General features: G+C 31.8%; 1 protein-coding gene across 1 annotated transcript; it reads right to left on the reverse strand.

Moving 5' to 3' along the window:
- Positions 1-786: 786 nt before the first annotated feature.
- LOC134728274 (A-kinase anchor protein 10, mitochondrial-like) lies at positions 787-25194 on the reverse strand. The gene is made up of 14 exons (XM_063592822.1): positions 25055-25194; positions 17947-18039; positions 17457-17501; positions 15860-16510; positions 15219-15317; positions 14705-14789; positions 13767-13890; positions 13224-13360; positions 12457-12601; positions 11891-11999; positions 9484-9673; positions 8461-8546; positions 7395-7432; positions 787-3770 (listed from the first exon to the last, which is right to left on the reverse strand). The coding sequence occupies exons 1-14, from the start codon at positions 25077-25079 to the stop codon at positions 3654-3656; spliced, it is 1944 nt and encodes a 647-aa protein (XP_063448892.1). The 5' UTR covers positions 25080-25194; the 3' UTR covers positions 787-3653.
- Between the last annotated feature and the right edge of the window lie 455 nt (positions 25195-25649).

Genomic DNA, 25649 nt, shown 5'->3' on the forward strand with positions numbered 1-25649 from the left:
ATTTCGTTGCTAGAAGCTTAAGGTTGCTGCTCAAAAGGAAGCTATTAAATAAAGAGTTCCAAATGGTGAAGTTGAAATCATTCCTTTGTAAACTTTCCGGACCCTGTAACGAGTTTGTTGACAGTTATGAAATATTCGTTTCTCAGATGATATCAGATATGTTCCTTATGTCGAAACTAGAATCCTGTTCCGTTTTCACGAATGTGACCTACCGAATTAAACTTATTAGCGAGTGTGTACTATCCTGAGCAACACGAGAGGAACCACGTGTGGAGTAGGATCTGCTAACCCTTCTGGAACACCTAATAAGACCCCAAGTTTTTGGTGGGTGTCGTGTTGATTAGTCCTTATTTTTCTATTGTTTTTCCATTTTGTCTTTTTTTCCTTTTTAAGCGATGGCGTTGTCAATTTATGTTTTATTTATGAGTTTGAGTGGCTGTTATTTTTAGAATTCAGTTTTTGAGAACAGTGATATTTTACGTTCATCCATTTCAGACCGTCTTAGATATTCCACAAAAAAGGTAGCATCTCCAAAATGTATATATCCACAATGATTTAAAGCTAAGGTAATTATATCTTTCAAAGGAAATGTTTTCTGAAAACTTTAGTTTGAGTTTGACTTGGTCCAGTGGTTCAAGATTTTTAATCTTAGTCCTGACTATGTCATATTTGATATAAGCAATGTCTAACCTGTTTATTTTCCACAGAATAGTTTCAATCAGGCTTAATAAACAATAAATTCTCAAAAAACAGAGAAATTTAAATTCATTTCTTTTTATTTTTTATTTTCAACAATTCTCATATATGAATATAAATGTAATCTCTAGCATAAAAATTGTACATGATATATCATGCTTTGACATTATTTGTATTCATAACAATACATGAAATCTAACAATTTATTTTCAATTAAAACATATTTATTTTTCATATTAACCTTTCAACATCATACAAAACTTTCCACTGACTTAAACTATCAAATGTTTCTTATCCTCCATTTGTAAGTATTATACTAACAGCCAGTTCAGCCATGATATACTTGTAATCTATAACCAATAGTGTAAATTCAGAAATTATTGCAATGTTTGTATTATATGAAGAAATGAGACAGGGTTAAAATGGCAATAATTAAAACACGCATTTTGAAATTTTTCATATGAATCAAAACAGAATATTTCTGAATATCACAAAAATTAAAATCGCATTTTAGTCCAAAAAGACAAAATCTCAATGATAAATGCAGGCAATAAGTTCTGTATTTACAGTATTATATTTCTGATCCTCCATTTGTAAGTATCATACTAACAGTGAGTTCAGCAATGATATACTTGTTCTCTATAACCAATATTCATATTATCAATGATATCTTTCATACTGTAAATTCAGAAATTATTGCATGCATTTAATGTTGTGATTTTGTCATTTGAGACTAAAATGCGATTTCAAAATTTATGATTTTGAGAAAAAAATCCTGTGTAATTCCTATAAATATTTCAAAATGTGAGTTTAAATTATTGCGTTTACAACTCTCTTCACATTTTTCACAATAATAAAAATCTTACAATAATTTCTCTGAGTCATGTGATACCATAAGAATCAGAGTATTGTCAAGCATTTTTACAATATACTGTGTATGCTTTATATTACACAGGGTACAAATTATACTGCAGTCGGAGTTATAATGGGAATAAAACAATGTAGCAACTTTCACAACAGTGGATGCATAGATTACAAACAAAACAAAGTAACAATGAAGAACTATAAAGTTGCTTAGGGCAAATTGAGAATAGAGGAGAAGCATATATATAAACTACAGTTATGGATATTGTTTAGATAAGCGCAAAAAAACATTAAATAAGTTGATGTGAATTATTAAAGAATATTTACTGAAAAAATCTTCAGTAAGGATAGTGACATCTTTTTCTAACATCAAATTCAACACTATTATGTAAATCATGACACGAGTATTAATCAAAATGCAAAGAAAGTGAATAGTTTCCCCACAATCATTTGGTGGTTACCTCAATAGAAATAAAATGTGGTATGACTTCAAATACAAAACCTCTCTACCACGTACTGTCCATTAATTTTTTTTAAGATGAATTATCCCATTGTATAAATCCCTGTGAAGTTCATTCAATAGGTATTTTTAAATATTCCTTGTAAAAATATTCATTTATTGATTGTTTCAAACTGATTCTGAAGACAGATTTAAATTCTGTTGTAACAACTGAGGATGACAATTTTTCATATATATGTAAAAGGTTAGCATTTAGTGACCTGCAAAAACCAAGACCAACAATGGTTCATATACAAAAAGAAACATACAATGAAGATATGTAAGTTTGAGTGAGCAGATTTATTATATTAGTAGATGCAAGCCTGAGTTTTTGTACATCACTACAAAATGTACAATTTTGTATCTTAAATATGCCTTTTTACACCAGAATTAAATACAGTGTTACCTGCCTAATCTGACACCTGAGTATTCCAACATCCTGCTGTAACCTACATACTTTCATGGTCCCAAAAAAGGCCTACCCTTGAAGAAAACCCTGAATATTTGAACACCCTGCTTAATCTTACATTTAATTCTGGTCCCCCAGTGTGTTGGATTAGGCAAGTTCCACTGTATTCTTCTCAAATCCAAATGTTTCTTTTCATCAGTCATGTAAAACCTAATAAAAGCAGGTGCTAAAATACTTGAGTTATTGTTACTTCTATTGAATTTAAACTATTATTGTTTTGCTGGATTGTTTAAAATCATCTTTAGTGAACATAGATCATCAATCATTCAGTTCTATGACAGATTTGTCAAGGAATTCTTTGATAAACTTTTCAAAATCTTCAGTATAATTAAACCTGAGTTAAAACACATCTTATCTAGAAACTAGAAAAATATACCATTATGCATCTAACATAGATAACTATCAGGCTTTTATTAGGATTATTCTAACTAGGAAATATTTTTAATTATGGAATTGTATCATTTCTTGTTCTTCAAGTTTTTAATAAATTCCATGTTTATTCTGTAGTAGAAAGTTTTGAGCTGGGCATAACATACAAGAAACTATACAAATTCTTGAATCAAAAATAATTCAAACTGGAAATAATAGCATGTTTACTATTAAAATTCTACTGAATAAAGTATGCAATTCATATTTTGGGTACCTGATATGTTCATAATGCAACTATTTTGTGCAACAGATATGTTTGAAATGAAACCCCTCTTATTGATTTAATTTTGTGATCATAATTAGAACTATACCAAATTTTGAATATTTCAGTCATCACATGTACACTTAATTCATTGGTGATGAACAATTCTGTCAAAGTCACAATAACGTTACTGTAATCTAGGAGGCAGATCACAAATAAAGAAAGGCTAAAAGGAAATAATAACCTTGCAAACAGGTTTTGCCTTGAAAATCCTAAAATATACAATCCATGAAAATAAAGCACTTACAGTATACTGATATTTACCCTTTAATGCCAAGGTCACACATAATTTCTTAATGTTTACATGCAGTTTTGCGTATTAAAATATACTGATGTATAAAATGTATCAAACATGCTCAATCTGATTAAATGCTCTCGGATCAAAATACAAAATCAACAATACAAAATTATACACTATAACAAGAAACATAATGCTATGACTCTGGTTTGTCGCTGAAAGACTGTGATTTCATTGCACCAATAGTTTGTGTGACCGATGTAACATCGCTAATTATCATCTGAGCTATCTTAATCGCCATCTCTTCTTCTTCCTATCAAAATAAATTAAAATAAAATTATGTATATATAAAATTAATAAAATATATAGAGAGCTGTCTTTGAAGCCATTTCTTCTCATTATCAATAAACTATAATCTTATTTGTTCACAATACAATATTATAGTTATAACATGGAAAAAAAAAAAAAAAGTTTTTAAATTATGCACTGGAAAAAAAGATATATATTTCTTGCATTTATTTGTAGAATCCTTTATAATAGATATTTCAACTGATCAGTAACAATCCCATCTTCATGCCTTATATATCATGTACTGTATTAAGATGCTAGATTAAAACTGATGAAGAAAGGTATGAACCAGCCACCGAAAGCTTTATTTTTATGAAGCAAAGGTGACCAAATGGTCAGATACAGTGCAGGCTATTTTGGAGTCACAATATCTCAGTAGCATTAGTTCGAATCCTGGCAAGGGAATAACAAAACTAGAGGCTCCAAAGAGCCTGTGTCGCTCACCTTGGTCTATGTGAATATAAAACAAAGGACGCATTTGAATTCATGACAAAATTGTGTTTTGGTGATGGTGATGTGTTTGTACATCTTACTTTACTGAACATTCTTGCTGCTTACAATTATTTCTATCTATATTGAACTTGGCCTAAAAGTTTCAGTCGAAAATGTTTGTTAAAATTTACAAATTTTATGAAAATTGTTAAAAATTTACTATAAAGGACAATAACTCCTTATGGGGTCAATTGACCATTTTGGTCATGTTGACTTATTTTTAGGTCTTACTTTGCTGTACATTGTTGCTGTTTACAGTTTATCTCTATCTATAATAATATTCAAGATAATAACAAAAAACAGCAAAATTTCCTTAAAATGACTAATTCAAGGGCAGCAACCTAACCGCAGGTTATCAGATCCATCTGAAAATTTCATGGCAGATAGGTCTTGACCTGATAAACAATTTTACTCCCTGTCAGATTTGCTCTAAATGCTTTGGTTTTTGAGTAATATGCCAAAAACTGCATTTTACCCCTATATTCTATTTTTAGCCATGGCGGCCATCTTGATTGGTCGGCCAGGTCACACCACACATTTTTTAAACTTGAAACCCCAATGATGATTGCAGCCAAGTTTGTTTTAATTTGGCCTGGTAGTTTCAGAGGAGAAGATTTTTGTAAAAGATTACTAAGATTTACGAAAAATGGTTAAAAATTGGCTATAGAGGGGAATAACTCCTAAAGGGGTCAACTGACCATTTTGATTATGCTGACTTTTTTGTAGATCATACTTTGATGAACATTAATGCTGTTTACAGTTTATCTCTATCTATAATAATATTCAAGATAATAACAAAAATCAGCAAAATTTCCTTAAAATGACTAATTCAAGGACAGCAACCTAACAGCAGGTTATCAGATCCATCTGAAAATTTCATAGCAGATAGATCCTGACCTGATATACAATTTTACTCCCTGTCAGATTTGCTCTAAATGCTTTGGTTTTTGTGAAATAAGCCAAAAACTGCATTTTACCCCTATATTCTATTTTTAGCCATGGCGGCCATCTTGATTGGTTGGCCAGGTCACGCCACACATTTTTTAAACTAAAAACCCCAATGATGATTGCAGCCAAGTTTGTTTTAATTTGGCCCGGTAGTTTCAGAGGAGAAGATTTTTGTAAAAGATTACTAAGATTTACGAAAAATGGTTAAAAATTGGCTATAAAGGGCAATAACTCCTAAAGGGGTCAACTGACCATTTTGATTATGCTGAATTTTTTGTAGATCATACTTTGATGAACATTATTGCTGTTTACAGTTTATCTCTATCTATAATAATATTCAAAATAATAACCAACTAGAGGCTCTCAAGAGCCTGTGTCGCTCACCTTGGTTTATTTGCATATTAAACAATGGACACAGATAAATTCATAACAAAATTGTGTTTTGGTGATGGTGATGTGTTTGCAGATCTTACTTTACTGGACATTCTTGTTGCTACAATTAGCTCTATCTATAATGAAGTGACCCAGTAATTACAGTGGAAAATATTTTCTAAAAATCTACCAAAAATTTATGAAAAATGAAAAAAATTGACTATAAAGGGCAATAACTCCAAAAGAGGTCAACTGACCATATCAGTCGTGTTGACTTATTTGTAAATCTTACTTTGCTGAACATTATTGCTGTTTACTGTTTATCTCTATCTATAATATTATTCAAGATAATAACCAAAAACCGCAAAATTCATTTAAAATTACTAATTCAGGGGCAGCAACCCAATAACCAGTAGTTAGATTCATCTGAAACTTTCAGGGCAGATAGATCTTCACCTGATAAACAATTTAAATTCATGCCAGTTTTGCTCTATATGCTTTGGTTTTTGAGTTATAAGCCAAAAACTGCATTTTACCCCTATGTTCTATTTTTAGCCATGGTGGCCATCTTGGTTGGTTGACCGGGTCAACCGACACAATTTCTAAACTAGATACCCCAATGATGATTGTGGGCAAGTTGGGTTTAATTTGGCCCAGTAGTTTCAGAGGAGAAGATTTTTGTAAAAGATTACTAAGATTTACGAAAAATGGTTAAAACTTGACTATAAAGGGCAATAACTCCTAAAGGGGTCAACTGACCATTTTGGTCATGTTGACTTATTTATAAATCTTATTTTGCTGAACATTTTTGCCTTTTACAGTTTATCTCTATCTATATAACTATTCAAGATAATAACCAAAAACAGCAAAATTTTCTTAAAATCATCAATTCAGGGGCAGCAACCCAACAATGGGTTGTTCGATTCATCTGAAATTTTTACAGCAGTTAGATCTTGACCTGATAAACAATTGTACTCCTTGTCAGATTTGCTCTAATTGCTTTGGTTTTTGAGTTATTAGCCAAAAACTGCATTTTACCCCTATGTTCTATTTTTAGCCATGGCGGCCATCTTGGATGGTTGACCGGGTCACCGGACACAATTTTTAAACTAGATACCCTAATGATGATTGTGGCCAAGTTTGGTTTGATTTGGCCCAGTAGTTTCAGAGGAGAAGATTTTTGTAAAAGTTAACGCAGGACGACGACGGACGACGACGGACGCCGGACGCAAAGTGATGAGAAAAGCTCACTTGGCCCTTCGGGCCAGGTGAGCTAAAAATTGCTTTTGTAAATTTACAGATCTACTATTGTTCAGCTGAGTTTAGACAAGTTGTAAATATATATTTGTTTACAATAACATGTGTTAATGAAGTTTAATCAATTATCTAAATATAGTCATAATTCTCATAATAAACAATTAGCACTGCTGTCGATAGGGATTTGTGATTCTGTGCCTACAGAACAAAACATTATTTCAATTTTTTTAATTGCACAATGACAATCACAAAGACACTTGAACTTTAATAGAGCAGGGATACAGGCAATCTGCTCTATCATGTCAATGACGGCACAAAAGCATACAATATTGATGAACTTTTCCAGTGAAGTACATAAATTTGAAAGTGTTGTATTGGCAAATGATGTCAGTGCCCTTTCTTAATTACTACAAAAATATTAATTATAAATTATCCACTATTCAATTAATTCAGGGATACAAGTGAAGTCAAAAGAGGGTATTTTGTTATGATATTTATTTTAGTCAACAATTAAACAAACCTTTTCTTTTTCTTTGCTCTTTCTGAAAAACCCTGTGCCTAAAATTATAAAAAAACATTTGCCCATTAATTATTACACATCTATTCATTTGTAACTATGCTGATAATATGCATATGTTTTTTATTGATTGCATATTAAATGTTTATTTTATGTACGTGTGTACATGAAAAAAAACCTCTCAACATGTAAATTCAATTTAACATGTGAAAATTTCAGGGCAGATAGATCTTGACTTGATAAACAATTTAACCCCTGTCTAATTACTCCAAATGCTTTGGTTTCAGAGTTATAAGCCAAAATCTACATTTTACCCCTACGTTATTTTTTTAGTCATGGAGGCCATCTTGGTTATATGGCTGGGTCACTGCACACGTTTTTAAACAAGATACCCTGATGATGACTGTGACCAAGTATGTTTCAAAGAAGATTTTTGTAAAAGATATAAAAAATTTATGAAAAATTGGTAAAAAAATTACTATAAAGGGCAATAACTCCTTATGGGGTCAACTGATCATTTTGGTCAAGTATACTTATTTGTAGATCTTACTTTGCTGAACATTATTGCTGTTTACAGTTAATCTCTATCTATAATAATATTCAAGATGATGATCAAAATCGGCAAAATTTCCTTAAAATTGCCAATTAAAGGGGCTGCAACCCAACAACCGGCTGTCAGATTCATCTGAAAATTTCAGGGCTGATAGATCCGCTCTAAATGCTTTGGTTTCAGAGTTTTAAGCCAAAATCTACATTTTACCCCGATGTTCTATTTTTAGCCACGGTGGCCATCTTGGTTGGTTTTGCCAGGTCACCCGACAGATTTTTTAAACTAGCTACCCCAATGATGATTGTGTCCAAGTTTTGATAAATTTGGCCCAGTAGTTTCAGAGAAGAAGATTTTTGTAAAAGTAAAGGACGACGGACGACGACGACTAAGGACACCAAGTGATAAGAAAAGCTCACTTAGCCTTTTAAGCCAGGTGAACTAAATATACCATTAATATTCTATAAACATCAGATTGATATTTAATGATAATCAGATTTATATTCTATTTGGTAGTTTTACCTTTTGGTTTTTCTTTATCTTTATCTGGGTGAGGATCAAATTCTGATTTAAACTGTCCAAACCCATCTACAGTCCCCATCACCATTCTGTAAACATAAATAAAACATATTTATGTACATATGTTAGGCTGTTATTTTCCTCGTTTGAATTGTTTTACATTTGTGATTACGGGACCTTTAATAGCTAACTATGCAGTATGGGCTTTGTTCATTGTTGAAGGCCATACAGTGACCTGTTAATTTCTATGTCATTTGGTCTCTAGTGGAGAGTTCACATTTGCAATCCTGCCACATCTTTTTTTTTATAATTATGGAATAGATATGAGTTACAATTCTGTAGAATGAATAGGTATTCTACCTTGTTCATTATATACCTCACTTTAAAATAGCTAACTTTTCAAATGATTTAATTCAAGGTTTGGCAAGAATTTTAAATTTGATCATTTATTGAGTAAGCAAATTATTTTATTGTTGGTGTATACTCTTTATCCTTAAAATAATCATCTATCAATTGACCTTTCAGAACCTAAAGGACAATGGGTTCTGTTTTACTCTATTGTATGTACAACATTCCAAGACTAAAATTTATTAAGGAAAGGCAGCCAAAAGCAAGTGGTCAAAGAACATCAACTATTGGATAAGTCAGAAGAAACAGAGGGTAAATTTAACATGCATGATATATCAAACTCGAATAACAAATCACCATGAAGTCAGGTAGAAAGGCCTTGACACCAAAAAATGTATCCACAACAATAAGTTGGTTTACAGTACTCTGGATTCATTTATTTTTGTGGGTACCAATTTTTGTAGATTGAGAAATACTTGGTTTTCTTAGAAACAACATGTATTTGATCTATGGTTTTGACATATTCTGTATATGTTCTTATAAAAAAATCTGAATTCATTGATCATTAAAATTCATGGTTCCCCTGTACCATGTGTACCCTTGAGATCAATGAAAATTGGTATCCAACAAATAATAATGAATCCACAGTATTTAGGACTCTACAATTAAACAACTTACTTAGGATTGTCCCGTTTCCATAGTAAATCTGGATTTAATAGACTAGGATCAATGTTGTTCATATCATTTTCAAACTTTCTCATTGCACGTCCCAGGGGTAGACTAGTTCCTGATGCTAGTAATGTATTACGTGTGCTACTCCGTACACTCTCTCCACTGTGTGTACTACTGTCTTGTGAAGCATCACTATCTATAATGTTCAAATATAACTGTTAAAATAATACTGATAGAGCTTATTTCCTTTAATATTTAAACGTAGAAGATGTAAAACAAGAATGTGTCTAAAGTACACAGATGCCCCACTCTCTCTATCATTTTACATGTTTAATGGACCGTGGATTTGGGTAAAAAATGTAATTTGGCATTAAAATTAGAAAGGTCATACAAAAGAAAGCATGTGTACTAACTTTCAAGTTGATTTGACTTCAACTTCGTCAAAAACTACTTTGACCAAAAACTTTAAACTGACACTTGCACTTTCATTTTCTATGTTCAGTGGACCGTGAAATTGGGTCTAAAGTCTAAGGAGTAGGTCAGGTAAGGGCTGATTTTGGCCTCAAATTTTAGGTTCCTCTGACGAAAGATTTTGACCACTGTTTAAACACTTAAGTGTCTATTTCATTTGAATCAGTCAGTTTATGTGAAAGATTTTAAGGGCATACAATAGTTTTGATCCTGTATTTACAAGTTCGTGAATATTTGCAGATAGGCTATTTTTTACCTGATTAATATTTTTTACTTGATTAAATCAAATATGTAATAAAAGATATACCTTCATGTGCTACTTTTTGAGTAAAATGAGGTTGAAATTTTGTATATTTACTCAAAATTCAGATTTGTGGCCGTAATTTCTTTTTCGAAAGAAAGACATAACTTTTTTGTTATAAAAGATAAACACAAATTGTTTTTTGTTTAATATTTGATAATTTCTGTATTTTATAAGTATCCTAAAAAATCACGCATTCTTTATTCAGAAATAACTCATACATGTATTTATTTATCTAATGTTCATGAATTGAGGAAAATACATCATTTTTTGCTGCATGTTTATCAAAATTAAAAAAAATCCTCTATTTACAGTTTTATAAAATTTGGGTCACATAATGTCCCTGCAAAATGAAACAAATTGCTGTTTTGAAAAATAGGGGTCCATGAACTCGTTTTCAAATTAAATCAGTTTGAATGATAAAAATCTGTCGAAAAATGCATCTTTCCCCCGATATGACACAGTTTGACGTCGCGAAAATAACATTTTACGTTAGCAACGTCATTACCTATCCTGTAACTGTATCGTATGCCCTTAACTGATTTAGTCATTAAAAACAATCCAATTCAAGCTCAAACATGAAAAATCTACCAAATATGCCGAAAAATGTCACTTTTCAGATGGTTTTTGTCGAAAATGAAAGTGGCCACATCTGTGTTCATCCTCAACCTTTAGATATGTTATGTATTATCATAAAATGCAACTTACATTTCAATATTAAGGATGAACATGAATGCTGCCACTTTCGTTTTACACGAAAACTGTCTAAAAGTTAACTAAAATGCTAACGTTGTAAAGATTTCAGTAATTAAACATGACTTTATGGTGCTAGTACCCGATATATGTGCATTTTAATGTCAAAAACAGCCCATATTTATCTAGCAGAGGCATTCTTCTGTCCAATAAATAGCTAAAAGTTTACATTTCAACAATTTTGTAAATCCGCTATATTTTGGGGCTAAAAGGGGGTCTTAATAGACCTACTCATTTGGCTTAAAATTAGAAAGATCATATCATAAGCAACATGTGTACTAAATTTCAAGTTGGTTGGACTTCAGCTTCATCAAAAACTACCTTGACCAAAAACTTAAACCTGAAGCGGGACGAACAGACGGACCAACAGTTGGTACGACGAACAGACAGACACACAGACCAGAAAACATAATGCCCCTCTACCATGTCTGCTATTGTAGGTGAGGCATAAAAATATAACCATGCTGGAAAAATATCCTTTTATATAAGTATATCAGGAGAAGGCATTCTGACTGTCAAATCTCTTTTTCGATTATTGATTCATTAATTAAATCAGGTTTACTCAATGCTTCTTAATAGTCAGACAATCTTGGCATTTAACCATTGTTTCACAATAAAAGTGTTTGATGTAATGGAGTTAATTAAATGAGTTTAAATATCAATATATCAATGGTAAGGTGTATATCACTCCCCAGTGTTGTTAAAATTCTATCCTTCTCCAAAGATTGTTCATTAGTTGATAAATCCTTGTAATTATTTATTAATCAAATTTGACAAGGAATGATTGATTATAAAACTATCTACCTGTGACTAATAATTTTCATGCAAAAATGTTTAAAAGAAAATAATAAATATCAACATCAGTAATGGGTAACAGTTAATACTAACCAGTACGTTTTCGTTGCCTTGGTAACTCTCTTGTGGAATGTACAGTACCAACCAATTCAGATAAAAATTTATAAAATATTTCACTTTGACGGAAATCAGAAAAGTAAACCTGCAAATAGATAAACATATTCATGCATTTATCATTTGTGTATTGATCCATATCACTTAATATTTTTAGGTTCTACTGATCAAGTAAATATCTTAGAGATGTGTCATGTTATATGGTTAGTTGAAAACCTTTTCTTGATGTGTCATTTAGATGTGTGAACTATTGCTGTTATAATACATATGAAAATGTATAAGTGGTAATGTTTTTTATTTTGTTTAAGGAAAAATGTTTAAACCATCATAAACACTTTAAACTATGCACTTTAATGACTTTAGGTTTCAAAAAATTTCATTAAAAAGTATTTTTTCTAATCTTTTCACCCTCAGCTCATTATTAATGAGCATTGTTTTTGCAACACTTCACAAAAACAGGGAGTACTCTAAGTGACTGTTTTTTTCCAGAACGGACTAAAACACATCTACAGTAACTGTCAAAGAACTGTAACATTTTCCATTACCTTTTCTATAGTTTTTAAGACCATCTCTCTTGGTTTAGAGAAACAATCCGGTAAAGGCCCCTCTTCTCGACATATATTACATTCCACATCAAAACGACATTTATCATCAAATCCTAAAGGATGGGTGGCTTGAAGTGAAAAATATCTGAAAAACAGGTTTGTCATTATGGTCAAATATTTTTACATACAATAGTCACATTGCTGAATTATCATTTTCTTTTTTAATCTAAAATATTTCAAGAGTATTTTTCAAATATGTGCTTCCAATCCTCTTTTTTAGAAAGATCATTTAATCATGTTAATAGACCTATCTCCAGTTGCTTCAATGAATGAATTTCACAGATTGACCAGAGGTCAATTGGCATAAATGGCTTCATTGAATACATTGCTTCTTACTGTGACGTAATATCAAAAGCACTGTGACATAATTCGTATATAAGGGAAAGTGTACAAATTTCAAAGCTGTCTTACTCCTTTTTTACTTCATTGTACTTGAACGATTATGGAAAATGTTGTCAAATCTAAGAAGTTCTCTTAATGTCAGATAATCGTTTTATAATTAATTTTTTTCACTGTAGCCAAATAATTAAGATTTTTGTACAGAATCAGAACCCATCTTTTTGATAATGTTTTGACCATTTAAATAGGCAAACCGATGAACAGACGAACCAACTTAGGAAAATTTGGAAAACATAAGTTGGGAATAAAAATAAATCAATAGATACATGTACAAAAAGAACTATGTAAGTGAGCTAGTGAAAACTTACTTATCATACAGAACCATAGCATCAGCTTGAGCCTGCATGCCGTCATACCCTGATTCATGTGACCTCAAATGTTTCTCAAAGTTCTCCACAGCTATCCAGAACTGTAGTATATTACTTCCTCCTTCTTGTTCCATGTACTATACAACAATAAAAACATATATCAATTCTAGAATTTATATGTACAACTGTGGGCTTCAATAGAAATAAACATAAATAACATGTAGCCAGATAAACAAGACAAATTGTAGTTTAAATCATACATTTGTATTTAAAGCAACATGACAAAATCGTACTACTTGGTATTCAGTTAAAATATGTTTCCATTCTGATATGGAATATTGGATGAAAATATATAACAGATAGCTCATTTTCACACCAATTTGTTTGTCATCTGCATGAAATTATTAAACAAGAGTTCACACATAATGTGTATAATGTGTCACTTATTTAAATGTAATAGAAGATTGCATATTAATCATATTTACTGTAGGAAATTCAACCAGCAAATGTGACAACTGGTTATCAGATCTTTCTGGTACTTACCTCCATGAAATAGAAGAAAGCAGGATCATAATACAGGAAATCAGACAGATATATATGACCACTGGTTACCAAATCAATCTGGTACCTCAAGTGAAACTCACTACCATTGTAGCTAGGAAAATGTCTGCAATGCAGGAAAAAACAACATGCAAGTTTTGTGACAAGATAAAAATAACAAGGGAGTCTAAGAGAGCCATTGTTGCTCACATGGGTCTACATGATTTTTCAACATAGAATGGACACTCTCCAACATTAATGTTGTAGACTGAATTAGAATGCATGATAAAGGTCTCTTTTTCGTTGAAATTGTATTGGTGATAATTTTTTTCCTGATAGTTTCTTTCTTTTCTTCTTTGGTGTTTGCCCAATACTAGATACCCCATTGATAGTTGTGGCAAAGCTTGAGTGACGAGAAAAGCTCAGTTCTTTAGGCCAGGTGAGCTAAAGATACCTTAGATTTATACTTGTTAAATTTAGCCTCAGCAATCTAGAGGTTTGTTATATAGGGTAAACAAACTTTGGTTATGGTTCAAATGAGAATTTTATATAAATAAGCATGTTTCTTCCATCCTTTACATTATTTTTATATACTAAACAACACACAATTCAGATGATAGAATAGAATACTTTATTGTTACAATTTTTCAATAGTGCATGATGCTTTAACTAAGGAATTGTTCACATTCCTTTCAAATTTCTATCAATCAAATTTCATGGAATTTAAAATACTTTCATGATGCTGATAAAATAACCTCATCTGAAAAAGGTGTCACTTCAATATATATATACAATAATATAACTGCTCTCACTTAAGAGATTCCTTATCATGGCTTATGTAAGCACATACATTAAAATCTTGTTCATTTATTTGCATCCAAAGATAGTCAATTGTATATGCATTAGGCCTAAACCTTCTCAATGGTTAATAAATATCTTACTCAGATTCTATTTTGGAAACAGAAAATTCTTGACAAACAACAAAACAATCAGGATCGACCTCTCCATCTTCTCGACATATCTTACCTACAAAATAAAGATAATGACTCATTCATTTATATACTCTTAAAAACACTGGAAGAAAAACAGATCAATAAAATTAAGAACATTGTGAGACTGAAATTTTAAATTATCTCCCATAGAATATTTTATTGTCCAGTTTATTTTTACTTTATACCCCATTCATCATGTTCATTTTATCAATACATGTAATGGCAATTTTTTTTATGAAAAGAAGTCAGCAGTGCTCTTGGGGCCTTGTTCATGTTGCACCATAGTGCAAAAGTGCTATTATAATATCATTTACCATAGTGCAATCTGAATAGATGCCTTTAATAGAATTAATTATAAAACTGGTTAATATACAAAATGTATTGTGATGTTCATTTCATTCTATGCTTTGGTTAGTGTTATATCCAAACGAGCTATTATATACATGTTTATACTGTAACTTACTAATACATTCCTGTCTGAGTACATCATCAACTCCTAGAGGATCTGTGGCTTCTTTTGATAAATATTTGGAAAAAATTTGAACAGCATCATTTTCTATACCTGAAATGAAAATTGAAACATTTTCTATTAACTTATTGTATATCTTTTAATTTGCATAATAAACATAAATATTGATTCAGTATGTTACAATGAATCACATCTTTTGAGATCTATATGCTTCAAACAGCTTTTTTTAATTGAAACATGTCAAACAAGTGTTTTCCATGATCATAATCATGATGATTATCAGGATTATTAAAACTGTCTATCCATCACCATCCAAACAAAAAGGAATAATGATAAAAAAAAAACATACAATGCCTACATGTATGTAAATATTTATTGATTGTTACTTGCTTTACTCGTGTTACTTCCAGTGGCAAATATTTCATGCATATTTGGGATTATGTAAACTATTGTAGTAGCAAAATTTAAAATGAATTCCATAAAATAGAGTAAACATTGTACCTACCATATTACTGTACTTTTGCACATATCAAACTTTTTTCAGACTGTCAACATGCAAATATGTGTACAATACATGTATGTCATCAATTGATATAATATCATGTGAATATAGACTATAAATGCAACAAACTTACTCTTTTTTAATTTATCCGTCAAATTCGGACTGGAATATTTGGAAGAATGACTTTTTATTGATGAGTCTTTGATAATTGGTTCAAAAACATCAGAATTAGGAGATTCTGGACATTTTTTATTATCTTCATAAGCACTATCAGTTAGAGGTTTTGATTTAATTAAAGTCTGGCAAGAAGGTGGCACATTCTGAATTACCTCCCCTTCAGAATTTGTTAATGACTCTCCTGAAGGTGAAAAATTTTCAGTTACTTCCCCTTTTAAATCTTTGGCACTAGGTTTTATCACAGATATACTATTAGCATCACTTTCAACATGTCTAGATTTTGAAGTATCACATTCAGAATATCCATCTATTTGTTGGTCATCAGACAGACCAGAATTCTGACTTTTTTGTGTAGATACTTCTTGATTGCACACTGAATCACATTTTTCTTTTTCACTTGAACTTTGACGTTTTTTGAAAGCAAGGCTTCTTATACGACTCCATGTTGAAGCCTGAAAACTCTGAGCATCTAACCAAAATCTAAGAAACTTGCTGGCTTTTCTGTCCTCAAGAAACTGTATGAAGTGTCCCAAGGAATTTTTGTCGTGGAGAATTTCTTGAAGAGTTTTACACAGTTGTGACGATTTTTTGTGTAACGACTCAAAATCTGTAAAATCAAACAAATCAATATTAACAGCTTTTAAATACACTGAGTAATTAAAATGAGGATTAATGTGTATAGTATAGAATAATAATTGTATCACAAGAACTTAGAATACATTTTTTAAGGTGAATCAAGAGATTTTGTATTTGTTCTGTTCTTGCCATTCAATATGCAGAACATGGTGTCATAGTAAATAATAGTCAAAACATGTCTGATTCAGAATGACATGAATGATGGATCAATTCAGACAATTTCACATAATTGTAAACAAATGGTAAAATCGAAATGATAGTAAAATGAGGTTGGCTATACCTGTTAATAATTTTATGTTTCTGGGTACCATTTCTAGTTTTTAGAGGATACATGTATTTCAAAGATATTTGATTTCATGGTTTTGTCTATTCCGTTGATTGTTTAAATTTGTAGTCCACCTACATGTTTAACAAAAAAATCCACGATATTTGGTAACCAACAAATAATACTGAATCCACAGTTATGGTAAACCATCCCTGGAATCATGAAAGCTGTCTCTCAATATCACTCAAATAGAGTCCTGTTAAAAAAATAGCCAAAAATGGTAAAAGTCTGAGTACTCCAGTTAAATTGTAACAGCAAAATGACAGTACTATAACTATGCATGATGGCAAACAGTTGTACCAAGTTTTAGAGTCTTCTATCAAACAGTCTCAGGGGCATTGTATCAAAAAGGTATCATTGTTACAGACAGGGATAAATCTCCCCAAAAAAATCTTTGAAATTGCAGGGTTCTAAAAAAAATAATGTCAATGCTCTTTGTCCTCTTTACCATGTTCATGTTTACCAGGTAACAACTGTCACATTGCTGCCATAATTAAATGTATCTATTGAGGCTGATTTTTATCCACAAAAAAGGAACATATTCATCCAGGTGAATACAGATATTTGTTATTACACATTAGGTAACACTTACTTTCATCTTTGGACAGTTCATCATCTGGAAGAATCTTGCCAGGTGCTACAAAATAATCAAATATTATATCACAAACATTGGCATTTTAAAAATCTAAAGGACTTTGAGTAAATCTTATTATTTGTACATATCATGCATATTGAAAATAACTGTCCATCATTAGTTGAATTTCTAACTTTTGTAACTTTTATTAAGGACAATTTGGTGCACACTTTTGAATATATCTGATAATGCATTAGATTCTTAAATGGTGAATTATATATAAACTTAAGACTGATGTTGAATTGATTGTTGCTTGCTTGACGTCCATACGTCCTGTATAGATTAAAAGATATATTTGAAGTATTTATTATCTTAATGTAATGAAGTTATTTCAAGTTTAAAGGGGATTTGATACATGTACATGTAGTTTAGGGAAAAAAACTAAATTAAAACAGTCTTCGTGCATGTTTAGCATGTTTAGTGACTTATCTAATAGAATAAAACTTACAAACAGTTCCATTAGATAAGTCTTTACTTCTGTTTGATGGAGTCCTCTTTAAACTTCCAGACTGTTTTATTTCTGGAGGGAGTTTACTTTTATCTAAAATAATAAAATATAAGATTAAACACGGTGTTCATATTGTCAGTTGGTATAATTTCACAATGTAACCTTAAACTTGCTTGCAAGTATGTGTTACTTTTGTAAATTCATATTTTTGCAATGTTTTGATTATTGCAAAAATTGTAAAGGCATATCAACAACCAAAAAATAGAACATGTAGAAACTCACCTTTCAAATCTAATGCAAAATATTAAATACTGGTACATTTACTTAATGTTGCCTTGTTGGTAAATTTTCCTTTGCACAACAATCCCAATAATTAAAATGCAAACATAATTTTATAAACTTGACCTCATCAAAAGCTTTTCCAACTAATAGTTTATAAACATGATAAAGACCAATATTCTTTTTCTTATGTTTTGACCTCTGAATTATACCTATACAATAACAAACTTGAACAACTATCACTGACCCTGACTGACCTTTACAAATATATCTATTTTATAATATCACTTTTAAAGTTAGTCATTGCCAATGAAATCAAGGAACGCTTTGAAGAATGAAACAATACACCTTATCGCTATTTGTCCGCCATTACTGGACATCACACAGGGTCCCGTAAAATTTTTACGTCATAATTCAAAATGTCTGACGCCACAATGGAAAAGTGATTGTTGTATGACGCCAATAGTTCAAGCGGAACAGATTCTCGGGTCAAGCGGAAATAGCGATAAGGTGTATTGGAATCATATTGTTTTGTGTTACATGTACATTATATATTTGTTTAGGGACCAACTGAAGGATGCCTCCAGGTGCCGGAATTTCTCGCTACATTGAAGACCTGTTGGTGAACTTCTGCTGTTGTTTTTTTTCTGTGGTCGGTTGTTGTCTCTTTGACACATTCACCATTTCCATTCTTTATTTTACATTTATACATCTGTGTGACCTCCTCCTTGTCCTCAGGCCCTTATTTGGTAAAAAAAAACATTTATCTTATGAAATCTTTTATTCACAGATTACCCCCTGCAGAAGACACCAAAAACTGTATTACTCTCAGACTTTGGCTTCTCAATGTTTTAACTTAGAGAGAGTTCACATGACTGCATAAAATTTATATACTTCATTGACAATTTAAATTTGGGGTTCATGTGTACACACAATCATTACAATAGTCAATATCCATGAAAATTTGTACATGTATCCCATGAAAAATAATGAATCCATAGTTAACAGAAAAAGAAATACTGTATGATTTTTGTAGCTGCTTAACCCATCTTGGTGAGGTGAGGATAGAAAAAATGTGTCCATATGTTTAATTATCCCAGCCTCTAATCATTGCTGTAACTTTTTAAAACAAAATACAGGAAGATTAACATGATTAAACTGTGTAATAGTTTTCTTCCCCAGTGTTATGTACATGTACCTCATTATGATAAGGAACGCCATATTTTGATTTACATTTTTGAATTAGATGTAAGAACTACTACCTGACTACCCTAGTACATGTAGCTGCCGAATTGAAGCTCTTAGAGACCCTTATCATTATCATTACATTTTTAGCTCACCTGGCCCGAAGGGCCAAGTGAGCTTTTCCCATCACTTTGCGTCCGTCGTCGTCCGTCGTCGTCGTCCTTCGTCGTGGTTAACTTTTACAAAAATCTTCTCTCTGAAACTACTAGGCCAAATCAAACCAAACTTGGCCACAATCATCATTGGGGTATCTAGTTTAAAAAAATGTGTGGTGTGACCCGGTCATCAAACCAAGATGGCCGCCACGGCTAAAAAAGAACATAGGGGTAAAATGCAGTTTTTGGCTTATAACTCAAAAACCAAAGCATTTAGAGGAAATCTGACATGGGGTAAAAATGTTTATCAGGTCAAGATCTATCTGCCCTGAAATTTTCAGATGAATCGGTTAACCTGTTGTTGGGTTGCTGCCCCTGAATTGGTAATTTTGAGGAAATTTTGCTGTTTTTGGTTATTATCTTAAATATTATTATAGATAGAGATAAACTGTAAACAGTAATAATGTTCAGCAAGGTTAGATTAACAAATAAGTCAACATGACCGAAATGGTCAGTTGACCCCTTTAGGAGTTATTGCCCTTTATAGTCAATTTTTAACCATTTTTCATAAATCTAAGTAATCTTTTACAAAAATCTTCTCCTCTGAAACTACTGAGCCAAATTAATCCAAACTTGGCCACAATCATCTTTGGGGTATCTAGTTTAAAAATTGTGTGGCGTGACCCGGTCAACCAACCAAGATGGCTGCCATGGCTAAAAATAGAACATAGGGGTAAAATGCAGTTTTTGGCTTATAACTCAAAAACCAAAGCATTTTGAGGAAATTTGACATGGGATAAAAATGTTTATCAGGTCAATATCTATCTGCCCTGAAATTTTCAGATGTATTGGACAATCGGTTGTTGGCTTGCTGCCCTCCAATTGGTAATTTTTAAAGAAATTTTGCCGTTTTTGGTTATTATCTTGAATACTATTATAGATAGAGATAAACTGTAAACAGCAATAATGTTCAGCAAAGTAAGATCTACAAATAAGTCAACATGACCTAAATGATCAATTGACCCCTTAAGGAGTTATTGCCCTTTATAGTCAATTTTTAACAATTTTCATTAATTCGGTAAATTTATGTAAATTTTTACCAAATATTTTTCTCTGTTACTAATGGGCAAGGTTCATTATAGATATAATTGTAAGAAGCAAGAAGGTTCAGAAAAGTAAGAACTTCCAACACATCACCATCACCAAAATACAATTTTGTCATGAATCCATTTGTGTCCTTTAATATGCACTTAGACCAAGGTGAGCGACACAGGCTCTTTAGAGCCTCTAGTTTGTTTTGCTGACAATGGATTATTAACGTCTGTAAATTGTCAAAAAAATATCAAAAGGACCTATGATTCTATCTATCTATCTACCTTCATATTTCCGTACTCAGTCACAACTTTGACTATTACATGCTGTTGAATGCATGGCTAATTTATAATTTAAAAGAAATAAATTTGCAGTACTATCGTGAATATTATGTTACGTTGCATTGGTGCATAGAAAAAATATTATAAAAGTAATCAGATGCTCCGCAGGGCGCAGCTTTATACGACCCCAGAGGTTGAACCCTGAACGGTTGGGGCAAGTATGGACACAACATTCAAGCTGGATACATTTGGATTGTGATTAAATAGTTGACACAGCATAGGTTTCTGACACAGAATGAATGTGGTCTAATGAACTTAAAAATTTTGTTTTGCCTTTGAGCAATTCACTATGCTGTTGAATATTAATCCTCTCCAAAAAATGGTTGAAGAAATTTCTTTTTATTTATGAAATTTCAAATGAGAAAAATTGAATTCCCCCCCCCCAAATTTTTTTTTCACATCCCCCTATCATTTATTCCAAAACTAATCACAAGTCAAATTTCTAATGGAGTTTGCAACAATAATTACTCATTTAAATACATCATAAAAAATTAAAATGTAAAAATGTGCTTGTTATCACTGAATGGTAAAGATTGTCTTCATTTATCAGTTGGTAGTAAAAGTGAATATATATTGTACAAAACAATGATTTTAGTTGATTCAACTATCTATTCTTGACAAAGAAAGATAACTCCAATTGAAATTCTTGCTATTGCACAATATTGTGCAATTAGATATTTCTTGCTATTGCACAATACTGTGCAATTGCAAATACTTGCTATTGCACAATACTGTACAATTGAAGATTTCTTGCTATTGCGCAATACTGTGCAATTGGAAATTTCTTGTTATTGTTGAGTACTGTGCAATTGAAAATTTCTTGCTATTGCACAATACTTAATATAATAATTTTAGATCCTGATTTGGACCAACTTGAAAACTGGGCCCATAATCAAAAATCTAAGTTCATTTTTAGATTCAGCATATCAAAGAACCCCAAGGATTCAATTTTTGTCAAAATCAAACTAAGTTTAATATTGGACCCTTTGGACCTTAATGTAGACCAATTTGAAAACGAGACCAAAAATTAATAATCTACATACACAGTTAGATTCGGCATATCAAAGAACCCCAATTATTCAATTTTTGATGAAATCAAACAAAGTTTAATTTTGGACCCTTTGGGCCCCTTATTCCTAAACTGTTAGGACCAAAACTCCAAAAATCAATACCAACCTTCCTATAATGGTCATAAACCTTGTGTTTAAATTTCATTGATTTCTATTTACATATACTAAAGTTATGGTACGAAAACCAAAAAAAATGCTTATTTGGACCCCTTTTTGGCCCCTAATTCCTAAACTTTACGGACCAAAACTCCCAAAATCAATACCAATCTTCCTTTTGTGGTCATACACCTTCTGATTAAATTTCATAGATTTCCATTCACTTATACTAAAGTTATGGTGCAAAAAAGTTAATTCAACTACTATTCTATACAAAGAAAGATAACTCCAATTGATTTCTATGTACTTAAAAACCAAGAAAAATGCTTATTTGGACCCCTTTTTGGCCCCTAATTTCTAAGCTATTAGAACCAAAACTCCCAAAATCAATCCCAACCTTCCTTTTGTGGTTATAAACCTTTTGTCAAAATTTCATAGATTTCTATTTACTTAAACTAAAGTTACTGTGTGAAAAAAAAAGAATATGCTTATTTGGGCCCTTTTTGGCCCCTAATTCCTAAAATGTTGGGATCAAAACTCCCAAAATCAATCCCAACCTTCCTTTTGTGGTCATAAACCATGTGTTAAAATTTCATAGATTTCTATTCCCTTTTACTAAAGTTAGAGTGTGAAAACTAAAAGTATTCGGACGACGACGACGCAGACGCCAACATGATAGCAAAATACGACGAAAATTTTTCAAATTTTGCGTTCGTATAAAAATATGTGATTTAAAAAAAAATAATAAAATGTTGCAGGCTCGACAAAAATGGATTGTTATCCTATGTATATTTCTTGGTAAAACTACAAGTATGTACATGTTATGCAGGTTTAGAATATAATTTGTGAAAGAGCAGATATAGAAATCTGCTCTTTGAAGCCGTTGAATGTTGTACAAAGGACTGCTGATGTAGGAAGTAGGTTCCATTGTACTATTGTCATGATTGTATGTGGATAAAATGAAAACTGGTAAAAATCTTTATTTGTTTGAATTTGTTCAAAGTAGTTGGTATGTTTATGTTCTACTGTCATGACTGTCTGATTTAACGAGAAGATCTTTGGGGTTGATTGCTTTGTGTTGGTGTATGATCTTATAGAATACCACTAGCATGACTAGTCTTGTTTGTATATAGTGACAGTATACGTCTCAATTCTAATGTAGGCCACTGTAAGTGATCAAGCATATTTGAGACTGATTTGGTATTGTGATATCTATTACATGTATAGCGAGCAGCTCTTCGTTGGACCATCTCAATTTGGTTGGTTTGATTTTTGGTGTAAGGGTCCAAGAGGCAAGAGTTGTACTCAGACTTAGGTCTAACTAATGACATGTACAATGTATGCCCTTTCTTTAATTTGTTTGGATGAAACTTTAAGGTTACGTTTTAGAAAATTAAGCTGACGATTTGCATTAGCTGTTATATTATTTATGTGTTTATTCCATTTGAGATCAGATTGGATGGTTATGCCTAAAATTTTTATTGCTGTTTCAGTTTGAAGAATGTGACCATGCATGATGTAGTCATGGTTGACTGGTTTCTATTTTTGTGTAATTCTAAGTATGGAGCATTTGTCTGGGTGAAATGACATTAACCCGTCTTTTTCCAATTGTGCAGCTGAATTTAAATCCTGTTGTAGTTTGAATGCATCATCTATGTTTTTGATGTTTCTATAGATGATACTGTCATCAGCAAATAACCTTAAGATGCTGTGTTGTAAATATTTTGGGAAATCATTTATGTAAATGAGGAATAAGGTTGGGTCAAGGACAGTGCCCTTTGGCACTCCAGATGTTACCCCAATTTTTCTGAATGTTTTCAATCTAGCATGACTGTCATGACTGTTCCTGTACGATGGTGTGAAAAATCACCAATCCATTCCAAGGTATTATTGTCTATGCTTTAGTATTTTAATTGTCAAAAGCTTTTTGGAAATTCATCACAACCGACACAATAATATCAGTTTGTATGTCGTTATTGTTGTCTCTTACAAGGTCCTGTATGAAAGGTAGTAATTGTGTCTCACCAGAGTGTTCTGATAGGAAACCATGTTGTAAATCATATGAAATATTGTTTTTTTCAAGATGTTCCATTATTTGACTAGCTACATTGTATGATATGCTCCATTATTTTGCAAAGTACATGTACATGATTAATCCTGTTGCAAATATTTGCACCTGTCCTACATGTCCTAAGCCAGGAATCTGATGTACAGTAGTTGTTGTTTGTTTTAAGTAATTTATGCGTGTTTCTCATTATTTCATATAGATTAGACTGTTGGTTTTCCCATTCAAATGGTTTTAAGCTATTAATTTTGGGGCCCTTTATAGCTTGTTGTTTGGTGTGAGCCAAGGCTCTGTGTTGAAGGCCGTACATTGACCTATAATGGTTTACTTTATTTTAAATTGTTATTTGGATGGAGAGTTGTCTCATTGGCAATCAAACCGCATCTTCCTATATCTACATGTAAGTGAAATCGGCTTGTAATTTATGGCATTGTTTTTGTGGCCTTTTTTGAATGCAGGATATACATTTGCATGTTTCCGGTCTGTATGTATTTTATGAGTGTTAATTGATTTTTAAAAGATAAGTGTGATCATAGCTTGCACCCCAGTAAATTTCAAAAAGTTGAACTGAACTTGAAGTACATGTATAAAAGACATGGTAGATCATGTAGATGGACATACAATTCAAAGTGAAAGTAACAGGACAGGTTGTTTATCATGAAATCTAATTAAAGTAATATGTGCAATACTCAAGTGAAAATTTATCTCTTGTGCTTCATTAAGGACAAGCAAAATAGTCTATCAACAATACTTTTTTGCAGGAAACGCCTCCAACAGGACATATCTTATTTCCAATGGTCACGGCTTTCTTATAAATGACAGTACCTGTTTTCCTTCTAAATAAGGGCATTTTAATAAACTATTCAAACATGGTCAGTTAACTTCAATGTAGCTTCGAACAATTAGGAAATAGAAAATCTCATATCTTCAATATTTCTATTCCATTTCGACTGGAGGCAGCCATATTTGTAGACAAAGTCATAGTAAATTGCAGAATCAAGAAAACGAAACGAATGTATGTTATAGGTCAATAATTTTATAGACTAAAAGGGAAGAAACGAAATTGATGAAAACCCTAAAATCATTATAATTGTACGAATAGTTATCAAATGTACCAGGATTATAATTTAGAACGCCAGACGCGCGTTTTGTCTACATAAAACTTATCAGTGACGCTCATATCAAAATATTTATAAAGCAAAACAAGTACTTTTGAAGTTGAAGAGCATTGAGTATCAACATTCCAAAAAGTTGTGCCAAATACGGCTAAGGTAATCAATCATTGTTATAGGCCTATATAGTGGGCCTAATCATGATGATGACACTTAAAAGTCGAATAATTAAAGATCATTAAGCGCTAAAACGGGCAGCGAAGATGGCCGTGCCGACGGGAAATTAAATGCGCTCAGTATGACAACGA

Source organism: Mytilus trossulus, chromosome 8 (assembly GCF_036588685.1).
Source record: "Mytilus trossulus isolate FHL-02 chromosome 8, PNRI_Mtr1.1.1.hap1, whole genome shotgun sequence".
Classification (NCBI taxonomy): Eukaryota; Metazoa; Mollusca; class Bivalvia; order Mytilida; family Mytilidae; genus Mytilus; species Mytilus trossulus.